This window comes from Pyxicephalus adspersus, chromosome 7 (assembly GCF_032062135.1).
Source record: "Pyxicephalus adspersus chromosome 7, UCB_Pads_2.0, whole genome shotgun sequence".
Classification (NCBI taxonomy): domain Eukaryota; kingdom Metazoa; phylum Chordata; class Amphibia; order Anura; family Pyxicephalidae; genus Pyxicephalus; species Pyxicephalus adspersus.
The window spans coordinates 43,395,351-43,408,111 of record NC_092864.1 but is presented as its reverse complement, the minus strand read 5'-3'; the positions used below and the strand labels follow the sequence as shown (position 1 = coordinate 43,408,111).

At 35.6% G+C, this 12,761-nt stretch overlaps 1 protein-coding gene across 1 annotated transcript in view; it reads left to right on the top strand.

Annotated features, from left to right (window-relative positions):
* LOC140335545 (prolyl endopeptidase FAP-like) overlaps window positions 1-10,968 on the top strand; it is a 61,339-nt gene extending 50,371 nt beyond the window's left edge. The window contains exons 22-26 of the mRNA XM_072418247.1: window positions 3,444-3,543; window positions 4,437-4,501; window positions 5,679-5,751; window positions 6,023-6,096; window positions 8,511-10,968. Coding sequence (XP_072274348.1) covers window positions 3,444-3,543; window positions 4,437-4,501; window positions 5,679-5,751; window positions 6,023-6,096; window positions 8,511-8,609 — 411 coding nt within the window. The 3' untranslated portion in view covers window positions 8,610-10,968. The remainder of the gene's footprint in view (window positions 1-3,443; window positions 3,544-4,436; window positions 4,502-5,678; window positions 5,752-6,022; window positions 6,097-8,510) is intronic.
* The last annotated feature ends 1,793 nt before the right edge of the window (window positions 10,969-12,761 follow it).

The following is a 12,761-nucleotide window of genomic DNA, read 5'->3' as shown; positions in this document are numbered from 1 at the left end:
GAACATGTATATTGTTTTGAATAAAGTAATTTAGAAGGTAATAACATCTGCTTAAAAAAAGTTGACCCAAGCACAAATTTGGGTGGTTCTAGAAAGAATAACCACCTCCCGTATTCTTGAATCTCTTGTGGTCTGTATTGGTAAGATCTGTATTTCACTTCCTGGTTATGTACACCTGTTGTGGCCAGGAGGTTTCAGCTCTCTCTGCTGGATATTTTTATATTTTATGTGATCAATATTTTAACAAAGTGGTCTGTAGTTTTCATAGGTAGGCAGAAACTCCAAAGTATATAGAATCAGAAATTCATGGAAATCATGCTGTTGAAAAATTCATGGCATATAAGATTCAGCCCAATTGGCTCACCATTCATTTTTATTTAACCTGTAAGTAGATGCCTTCACCCATAGAACCATATAAAATTATGCATACAGATTGGTTCCATAAAAGATAAAGAAACACATTTAGTTTCATGAGGGCCAGTACTGGTTGAGAACCTGAGTGTTCATTATGATACTTCAAGGCATTTTATTGCCCCGGATTAGCTATGTCAATATATGTTATCTAATAACAGTCCTGTTGTTTATAGGAAAGTTTTAATAATAATCTGATTGACTATCACTTGTATATGACTTGTGATGTCCTATTTTCCTCACTGCTTCTATAGTGCATCCATTAGGAGCTCATGCACAGAAATTTTCCAGGGTGGGAAGCTGCCTAAAATTGCATTTTTTTCAAATCTAGGTTCTCATTATGCTTTGAGGCAATGCCTGATGTTGCTGGGCGTTGATGTATAGGTCTCTAAAATGCTGTTTACTTTGCTGTCTTGATTGACTAGGCAGGATATGGGCTGATACATACAATCTGCCCTAATGTTTTTATGCTTGCCTGTTAACATTTTAGTTGGGCCACATAACATACCCATTTAAATGTACATGCGGATCATTTCCTATAGATGAGTCTTTATTTTATGTGCACACATCATTGCATGGTAGTATATCTTTTTATTGCATTATGACATTTGCATGATACATTTGTTTTTTTCAGATTAAAGATGAGTTACAATTTTTCTTTCTATTGATTTGTATCATTTTCTAGTTTAGATTCTACCTACAGCAACTACAGCTGTGTAGTGGGGATCCCTATAACAAAACCATACACTTGGCTCCCTATCCTGACGTATTTCGAGTACTGAATCAGGCAACTTGACAAAATAGAATATTTGTCTGTGTGGTCATTGAATACACCTTCCATGCCTTCTTTCTAGCATGTGCATAAATGTGATGTGTGAACATAGGGGGTTCCAGGGGTTAGGTAGTGGTCATAGTAAATGCCTACTGTGCAACCAGTAAACTAATCGTACCGATGTACCACCCCTGCTGGTTTGTAATAATCAGGTTGCCTACCAGCCATTCTCTGTAGTATTCATTCAAATAAAAATGGCCTACAGGTACTTTTATGGACAGACATTGGACTTTGTATAAAAAAAGGAAAATAATTGTAGGCACCATAAAGCTTAAGACCTTTATTTGGCAAATATATATATAACATTGGCCCTTAAGTTTGATCCTCTTGTCCAACATTGGTGAAATGTTAGGCTGAATAGGCACAAATACCTAAAGGTACATTCCAAGAAAGCCTTCCTAGAAGAGGAGAGGACTGTTATAGCTTTGAAATAATTCTCTTGGGTTTGGAATTGAATATCCAACAATTGTACATAGGTGTGTTAGGAGTCCACAAACTTTTGGCTATACATTGCCTTATTATACTTACTACCCAGTGATACAATTACAACTGAAAAGCAGATATATTTCCTATATATTTTGTTTGGATATGCAAGATATGGCTGGATAATGCATGGTTGAGCATTTATCTGCCTATTTAAAAACCATTTAAGATGAAAGTTGTTTTTAACTTGGAAAAGAAAGAAGATAGTTAAAGTTCTACATTCACCCAACTTTTATCTGACTTTTTATCCTAGTTAGTCTCGTAATTGCCCTCATTAGATGCACTTTAGACTGATATATAATCATAGCATTATAAAAGAACTCTTTCAAGCCTTAGATCTCCTTATTCATATTATCTTCCTGTGGCAAAAGCTGGCCACAGACAAAACAATTTTAAAAAGAATAATACAGATCTAGTGAATATTTGCAAAATTTTAAAAAAGAAACCTTTTCTTCAGGACTGGAGAACATAGACTATCCTGGGTGAACCTGGGTGATCCAGCAAACCTGAAATATACACCCCCTACACACTTACACTTTGCTTTTCCCCCTAAAGAAAAGTATGTTCTAAATCACATCATATTATATTATGTTTGGCATTTAGATAAAATAGCTCATTGCAGATTTTCCTTTACTAGTTTACATCCCTGCCCTGGAATACAAAATCTGTCAGAAAGTTGGTGTTGACCTGAAAATGAACCACATGTAAAGTCTTTTTGCATCCATTATCTGTACACGTGTTGCAAGAGCTCTCCTGTTGCTACATCTGTATAACTGCCGTATTAAATCATTGCTTGGGTAATTACGTTATTCCCATCCTTTTATCTGCATCCAGACAGAACCGTTTTGACAAATATTGTTAAATGAAGACCAAATTCCTACAGCTTATAAAGCCACTATTGCCTTGATCAAAGTTCAGTGATTTATTGCCATGCACTATATGGCCAGCTGTAAACCAAGTAAAACATTGTTAATCTCTGCTGCCTCTGGCACTTGTTGGGCTGCACTGAATTTGATACTAGCTTGAGTTCTGTGTAAAAGTGAAGACACTAAGGATGTCTTTAGAGATATATCTTTACAAAATGTAGCAGTTTACCAATAAGATAAAAAAGTTAATAATGTTACCACCAAATCTCTAGCCAATCTCTGGATTAAAGCAACTGTAGAATGGACACTAATTCAATGCTCCCTGATGGGGCTAATAATTAAATTAAGGGGATGTCTTCTAAAGTAATAGAGTCTGTTCCCTGTTACCAACTTGTTCCCGCCAGGCAACAGGCAATGGTTTCCATACCGGATATAGCAGCTGGAGATATCACAGAGAGCTTGAATGTGTTACACCTATAAACAGGGCTAAATGTCCATTATTGGAGATTGTAGGCAACCAAAAGCCATTTGAAACAAAACATTTATTATTTTAAGTCTATACCTGTAAGTACCAATCATAAAAATGTATCTTTTTACAGGTAAGAAGGCCTAGCCTTTGTTTTATTGTTTTCCTCTTATACCAGGACGTGGAGGTGTCTTAGGGCACCTTTTCTATGTTTCTCTGTAGGATAAACATGAATGGTGGCAGGAAAAATATAAACCCCGGTTTCCCTGGTAGTGTATGACCGACTAGGCCACCACAGTCATCGCATTTTAATGTTCGGCTCATGTTATTCTTTTGGATACCAACCAGATAAAAATCCAATTGCTCTAATATTACTGTTTTTCAGTCATATGGAGGTTATGTAACGTCTATGGTCCTTGGTCAAGGTTCAGGTCTTTTCAAATGTGGGATTGCAGTTGCTCCTGTTTCGAATTGGGAATATTATGGTATGTAAACAAAAAAAAAAAATGGAGTGTGTAATATTTATTTTTGTTTGTGACTCCACTGGGTGGATTTTCCCTCACATTTTTGTCCCTTTGACACCTCTACAGAATAAGGAAGGGAGGAAATTACAGCTGTCAATAAGACAAGAATCTACGTATAGCAATACAAAAATAAAATAAATAAAAGATTATTATGGTCCAACTCTTCCAACCCATCCCTATCCTAATTAACATTAATATCAATTATTATCCTGTCTATAAATTTGGAAACAAAAACTCAACAGGTCCTTCTCCCTGCTTTTTCCAAATAAAACTTAAAAAAGTAGGGATAGGCTTTAAATGACTGCCATGTTAAATTGCACAGTTGGTCATCCTTTGAGAATATTTGTTTTACAACATCCAGATGTTTGTTCTAACATATGGCATTGAACAGGAATTCCCAACCAATCTTAAAACAGCCACATGTAATTCTAATTTTGATGTTGCTTGCGTCAAACTATCAGCAGGTGCTCAGTTCAAATTTCATTTTTGTCCAAACAGCTACTTAAAAATGTCCAGTGCCCAAATGGCCTAACCTGTTAGAAGAAAGAACAGTCCTTGTCCTGACTGTTATACTAAAACACTTTTTAAAGAAAAGTTTAAAAATGGACATTTGTCATACCAGTTCTTGTAGTTGAGCAAGTATCAAAGCTCCTGAATGTGGTATTCTCACCAAAATTGCTAGGGGAGGGTTGTCTGTAGAACCTATAGGAAATATATGACTTTTTTTTATTTTGCCCAGGCATATACTTTATTCTCAAAGACCTTAAATTTAAGGGATAAATTATTCTGAAACTCGTTTCTGCTATAAAATATACTGTGTAAGCTTCAATGTAATAATTTGCTTTTTTTTGCAGCATCTTTTTACACAGAGAAGTACATGGGCCTTCCAACAAAGTCTGACAACCTTGACAATTACAAGGTAAATTATATTAGTAACAGATATAGGGGACACATTGGAATTACTACAAGTTTTTATGTTTTTTATGACTGTTAGGTATTCTACCTGTAAAGGTCTTTATTGCCCTTAATCTACTTTACTGTGAATGTCATTAATATAATCGGTGAACATTTCTCAAAGATTTTAAAATGGGGGAGACCTTGAAATAACTTGCCAGCGTTCAGGGAACTCCTTTTTTTAATTACTATATCAATAGCTAACATTAGTGTGGTGGTCAACAGAAAGAATGCCTCTTACATTGCTGTCCATTGAGAAGAATGTCAACTTTACAGATAGCCAAAAATTATCAATGATGTCACTTAAATTGACCTGAGTGGCACAAATTGCACATTGCTAAATGAACCCCTAGGAACCTCTGGAGGAACACTAGGATTCCAAGAAACCCTTGTTAAGAAACACTTGATCTCATGCATTATAAAGAATGTCATGGCTCTTCATTAAAAAGCACTGTGAAAGTCATCTTTGCCCTCCATCCAAAGTACTGTAAAGAAATCATTACATGCCATCTACAGCACAGTGACGGTCACCAAAGTCATAAAAAAGTCATGTAAAGTAGTTAGGTATTGCCACTAAATACACAGAAATGAAATTATCCAACATGTATTCAGTACTATAACTACATATTCAACTTTCTGTGATGTCACTATTGATAATGGGCCCAACACTTCCCCTCGAACAGCTGAGTGAACTTACCTAGAGCTGGTCTTTCTATAGCATAATCTGCTGTGGAGAGGTAAATACCCTTCTCTGAGTACTTTCATTTTGGCAACCCTTAAAGGCCTATTTGTAATTTAGGGACTTAAGACTACAACAAAGATGGTAGTTGTAAATTACTCAATGACATCATAGCTATAAATTGTTTCATTCTGGTAAAATCAAGCCCACATTTTTTTAACTTTGGATTGTATTTGCAGTCAGTGATGGTAAATTGAATTGAATTATGTGACCTAGTTAAGGGAAAAGTCTACAGTGTTCTCACCTAGAGTTTCCAGAAAGTAAGTGGAGCGTAGGCAGAGTGGCAAACATTAGATATTTGCACAGCAGCCAATACAATCAATCACTAGCCAAAACCAGTTTTCTTTCTGCAATCATTGCACTTGGAAACATGTCTAATGAATCACCTCTTCTTCCTTTTCAGAATTCAACTGTGATGTCCCGAATAGAGAATTTCAGCAAAGTGGATTACCTGCTCATTCATGGCACGGCAGATGGTAGGTGATATCACAGACCATTCTACTGAGTAAACATCCAGTCCTAACATGAGTAGAAGTCTGTTTGATTAGCAATAAGCACACTACTTAGTTTGTGATAGACCTCAGCACATAAAAGTGTTTGTGTTACAGAGATGTTCAAGCTATTATTTTATCAATAGGAAGTAAAGTCCATCATTTCTAGTTAATGCATTATGGTTGGACTGTCAAATATTGAACTAGATTTAACAGATACACTCATTGCTTTATTTGTATATGTGCTTTATCATAGATAACGTACATTTTCAACAATCCGCACAGATTTCTAAAGCCCTGGTGGATGCCCAGGTGGAATTTGAAGCAATGGTAAGGACTTGGTTTTAATATAATTAATTTATTGTGAATATGTACCATATGTTTAAAACCCCATATTGACGCCCAATGCTAATGCTGATGAGTATACTGGCATGGGTCACCACAGCAGTAAGCATGCACCCGTGATGCCTTCAGTGTGGTAATACCAGCCTGTGTCCATGATGAGCTAGGCTGGTATTCTTGAGAAGGGAGTATGTGCATCTTTAAAAACAGCAGCCAACACTAAGGATTTTAGCACCTGATGCAATAGAGAAAGGGGAACAACAGCAAAGGGGAGTCACAGACAAAGTGAATACCATGGGTTCAAAGCTGGGGGGTGAGTGGAGAATGAGAAAGCTGCACAAGTATTGCTGCTTTGTACAGAATGAGCAAAGCAAAAAGATAAGTATCCCTTCAAGGAAACATTTTGCAAAAAATATGTATCTTATCATAAAACAGATGAATACAAATCCTAATCAGGATCATCAATGAAAAATCATACAGTAAGTTGTGGAGGACATAGATATATTCTTCAGGCTTTACAAATATGAAGATAGGATTTATGTTATCTGAAATCTTTATTATGTCAGTCAATATATCAGTTAAACACCAACATTTTTATAATAATCGTTGACTAATACAGTATAGTATTCCACTAATATGACACACTGATTCCTGCAAAACCAGATTTGTCCCAGCTCTCCCTACATTACTGAACATGAAGATGATCATTTGCAATAACCACTGATTTTTCATAGCTCACCAAGCCTCGAATGGTGGGTTTAAAGGGTTTCAGTCCACCATGACCTCATTCTTTTTTCTGTATTCTATGTAAAATATTATTATATGAATCAAACAACTTTTAAAACAACATAAATAACAACACTGGAATTCAATGCAGAAAGAATGCCTTTCACTGAACCAACCTAGAACTCCACCTGCAGAAATAAGGTTACTGAACTTTAATTATTCTTCACAAGTACATCCCATGGGCCTGATTTATTAAAGCTGGAGCGGATACACTTTTATCAGTGTAGCTGAATGCTGGATCACCTAGCTTCACTGATGAAAGTGTATCCTCTCCTTCCTTGGATAGCTTTAATAAACCAGGCCCTATGTGTCAGATGTGGTGAAAATCTCCTTTTACAATACTCTTCCTCTTGAAGCACAGAAGCCAGTACACTATATTCAAACTTTCAATGGGATGTTCTTCTGCAAGTCAGTAGAATATAATCAAATTCATGGTTAGCATTTTTGAAATGCTGCTTTCTTTTACTCTAATGGCTCAACTTTTTAGCTCACAGAATGAAAAAAGATTCAGTAAAGACCATACAATCAAATGTAACTTTTATCTCTTTAGAATTTGAGGGTTTTTTTTAAAGATGTAAATGAGTAGCAATTAGCAAATACTTGTTTTTTGTTTTAGAAACCTTTTTGTGCTCAGAGTTCAGATTAAAAAAAAAACATACAGGACAAGATGTTTTACAGGTAATCTTTGGAGTAGTTAAGCTCTCAGCACCTAAATTAAATTAGTGACGAGTCTATGACCTGATTTATTAAAGTTCTCCAAGACTGGAGAGAATACACTTTCATCAGTGAAGCTGGATTATAAATTATTGGATTATAGAAAACCTGGAATGGATTTCCTAAAAGTCATTAGCTATTTGTTAGCAAATGTTTTCACTTCTGGACTAGATCCATCACAGGTTTGCTGAATCACCCAGTTTCACTGGTGCAAGTGTATTCTCTTCAGCCTTGGAGAACTTTAATAAATCAGGACCTATATCTTGATGAGGACAATTATGTGTACGGGAAATATTTCTAGGTTACAGAGTTGTAAAAGCAAACTGGAAAATTCCAGGTATTACTATAAGATATGACATCAATGGAGCAAGGGGTGTGCAAACATAATGGGTCTGATTTAGTAAAGCTCTACGAGACTGGAGACGATAGACTATCATAGGAGATCCAGAAAACTTGGAATAGATCTGGGCCAGGATTTGAAACATTTGCCAACTAATAGCAAATTACTTTTAGGAAATCTATTCCAGGTTTGCTCAATCACCCAGGTTCTCCCATAATAGTCTATCTTCTCTGATCTTGGAGAGGTTTAAAAAAATTAGGCCCAATGGTTGTTGAAGCTTCTCTACATTTAAAAGCTACTGCACTATACTTTGTGCTTGACAATAGACTATATTAGAGCTTAGTTTATTATTTAAAAGAAAACCTTAGATCTAGTAGACTATAGCACAAACGTTTTAACAGTTTGGACTTTGAAGACTTCACCATGCCAAGTTTTCATAGCTATAACCCACTACAAATATGGCCATAGTTAAGAGGACACTGCATAAATAACAGTAGCTAAGAGTGTAATAGTTTTCTGTATGACAGTCATTATAACTATGTTCATCTGTTTGTATTTACAGTGGTATACAGACAAGAACCATGCAATCTCAGGATCTGGAACAAAGCATATTTACACCCATATGACTCGTTTCTTGAAGAGATGTTTTTCTCTGCCTTGAAATATGCTTGATACTTAGTCTCTTTTATTTGTGTACATAGGATATAAATGAAAAGTGATGCACTATCAAGACTGAAGCCATGTATTTAAAATGTTCCCCCATAATTAATTTATAGTAACAAGTGCATACATAGAAATGTCATAGCTGGCTTTCTCCTTTTGTCAACCTGATGAGGTTTTGTTTATTTAGAGCAGTGTTTCTCAATCAGGGTTCCTCCAGAGGTTTCTATAGGTTCGTTGAATAATAAGTATTTTGTACCTCTCAAGTTAGTTTAACTGACCCCAAAGATCTTTTTGGCTCTTTGTAAGGGTAACATTTTTCCCATCAAGCTAATGTACTGGGTTAGGGATTTATAAGTTATTGCAGGGGTTCCCTGGAAGACCTGAAAGTTATCTCAAGGGGTACCCATATTCATATTAATATTCAGAAACACTGATTTAGAGGGTTCTTACAGAAGCTGATACAAGGGACCTAATACTTCTAGAATGCCTACCTCAGAACAATTCTGAGAAGCCAATGGTTGCTTCATCTTCCTATTATTCATCCATATCTGATAGATTGGTATTGGGTAGATCCGGTCTTTGAAGGACATCTTTACTGGGACAAATATGTAGATCACCTTGGCAGGTCAACCTCACAAATTGCTACCTGCCTGGTTTTCTTTAACTTTAATATTTTATGAGTCGCTAACCTAGAGAACAAGCCAGCAATGAATAAAGCCAGCACATATTTACATGGAAAATGCACATATTTACATGGAAAAGATGGAGGAAACTTCATAGTCTATGAAGAGTATGAAGTCTCTTCTGTCAGTTTTCTACCATTTTTTTTAATTCTATACAGTCTTGGCACAATTCCATCTTGGAAAGTAGTAGCAAGCGTGAACAGGAGTAATGTAATTCTGTCCCAGCCTATGAACATGGCCTAAGACTCAAAACCAGGAGAAGACCAGGAGAAGATGTTAGCAGCAGCAACAGAACAACAAGAAACATTGCAGATGTTGCGGACCTTAAGGGGTATGCTTTGGCCATAATGTAAAGTTTGCTGAGCATTGCTACACATTTTGGGAGCCAGCAGTAGAATTAAATTCCCCTTTAAAAACAGGATCAATGTAACAGAGAAGAAGCTATCATTTTCAGAAAAAAGAGGTCAACAAACACAGCCTTTTATTGACCTCAGCCAGGACTAGTGTCAGGGTGGTGGCACTGGGGAAATCCTGTGTAGTAATAAAATATTCATTTGACTACTGATGTTTCTTAGCTTTTTAACAAAATACTGAATACTACTAATACATTTGGGAAGAATATGAGCCTGATTTAATAAAGCTCTCCACAGCTGGAGAAGATACACTTTTATCAGTGAACCTGGGTGATCTAGCAAACCAGAAAAGATTTCTTCAAAAAAAATTGCAATTTGTTATCAAATGTCAATCCAGGACCAGATTCATCCATAAAAGTGTATCTTTTTCTGTCTTGGAGAGCTTTAATAAATCAGACCTAATATGCCAACCTTAGCATCCGATCAGATATCCCACTCTGGTTATTGAATGTAAGAAACTGATCAACAGTGAAATCTGATTTTTAGAGCCTATGGTATAACTGCTGCACTGTAAAATTACTTGCTTTTCATATGTTTAAACCTACTCCAGCCAAACCTTTGTTCCCAATTCTGGGTAGAGCATGGAAGGGTTGGAAAACTAACTCCCTTTGCTGGCCTTTATAACATAGCAAGAAAATATTTTTTAGTTCACAAAAGGAAACTTGACAGGGCTGACAAAATTGCCAAGAGTACAGAAATGTATGATCTTGCAGACAGGGTTTTTTTTTGTATCTATTAAACACACAAAACAGTACACTTTAAATGTTATATATTTACCAGACCAAAGGTTAGAAAAAAAGAGTTTAAGTGTTAGGGTTTATGTACACTTTACCTTCTTTATTTTCTGTCTTTGCAGCCAATGGAGAGATTTCCCAAAGGTGGAGATTTCCCAGGTGTCAAAAAATTTACATGTAAAATGTTATAGTACACAAGGTAACTAGAGGAGAATTCTAACTTGTGAAGATACAGAAATAATTTTAAACTCGACAGAAGTTCCAACATTTACCGATTCTTTCATAAACTTTGGTCAGAGTTGGGCTGCACCATGGAATGTTTTTATGCATTTTTGTGCAAATTCAGTGTGCTTTCCTGTATTTTAAAAGTTGTTTAAATACAAAACAAAAATGTGCCTAAAATGTATTAGAATGCCAAATAAAATAAAGTTCATAAACCCAAATGTGCAATTTGTAGCAATCTTTGGTGATACCCTTTCCATGAAATGTTCCTCCTGCTGAAAAAATTAATAAAACTTTAAATGTTCTGAGATTTTTCTTTTATAATGTTAAACATTTTCCTAATAGATGGCTAGTTATATGACAATAGTCCAAAGACTGATGGAGAAAGATATGAATAAAATCTTATAAACTTTATTATACCATAAAAGTGATGATGATAATTGGTTACATTTTGTTTTCCTAAAATGGACTTTGCTATAACTATTTATGGGATCTGCATATTACTCAGGCAAAAATCATGTGTTAATCATCTGCATGTAGAAGATAATAAGTTTTGGGCTTGCCCTTAAATGGAATTATGTTACCTTTCCCTCCCACCCATTCTCTAACACTTTTTTTCTACTCAACGTAGACTGCAGCCATGTGCCACTCAATCCCACAACCACCAATCCCATGGAGCATATGTGCAAACTAACTTTAAAGGAAATCTTCAATTATAAAACAAATTCTACTTACTGCACAAATTAAAAAAAAAACATATACAGACCTTAACACAAGCAGCTGTCTAATCATTCTTCCATACATTTAGAATATTGTTAGAATTTAGGACTTTTGACAATTTTAGCAGGAGAATACATAAATAAAAAGATTGGGGGCCCCAAAGGGTGGAAGAGCTTAATTTTAGTCAACTGATGTTTAAAGAGAGGAACCCATTGTTTTATAATCCCCCTTTTGAAGGCATCAGAATCTGGTTCTAAGAAGCATATGGGATGCCCACTAATGTACAGAGTAGTGACATAGGAACCAATGGATCAAATCACAGGTTACAGCAAGGTATTAGGAATCCAAGCAATAGCACAGTCAATGCGAGAGTGGTGAGAATTTGCTATGTGTTGTGCAAGGGAAACAAAAAAAAAAATCTATGAAACTATAAGGATAAAAAAGCCAATGCTTACTTCAATGAAGGCTCCAATTCTGGATTCCTGAAGCAATGACTTAGTACAACCACAACACAAGTGAAGTCACAACTATAACCTTCCATCTATTTTTCCTAGGGCAGAATGATAGTTTCTTTCCAACCCAGCCTGCAATGGCAGCTACCACATTTTTATTCTCACAGGAGCAATGAAAGAGAACGTATGAGTGGATATGCCAAATTTTCATTTAGGCACAATATTCACTTTTTACTAATCAACTCACCAAGAATATAAGATACATTTACCTGTAGAGCCCTTTAATTTGCCTCTGGTTTCTAAATACACAGGCTCTCATATTGGATTATATTGTAAAATCCTATAATCAATGCATGGCTCATTATGTTTACTTATATGTCATCAACCCTTCATAGTGCCACTGGCATGGATAACAACACCCTCAGTGTTTGAATACACTGTTTGCAATGTGCGTCATCAGAAGCATCTTAGTTCAGTTCATTTGATACAAACTCACAACCTACATCTCGGATTCTGTCAGTGCTCATCTTAATCTCAGTAACAATTCCCCAGGTTACTTGTCAAAAACACCGGCAAGGATTGATGACAAGTGTGTATTCCGATCATGTAACTGTTACATTCCTACCATTGTCCCTATCATTTTAGTATCAACCAAGACTATAATGATCATTAAGTCATTTTACAGTTGAACAAAAAACAATGAGCCAAATTAGGTTAAAATGAATGAAATCATTAATAGAATTTAGCCAAAAATAAATTTTAGCATTTATTAAGAATGTGGATGAAGATGACAGTGAAAATAATTTTTTTCTAATGATTTGCTTTGGTGCTAGTATTCTGGCTCTAGATGATGTACACCTACAAACTTACGTTTTACCCCAGACAAATTTATCAAATAGGATCTCTTTTAATTTTTCAAGGTGATG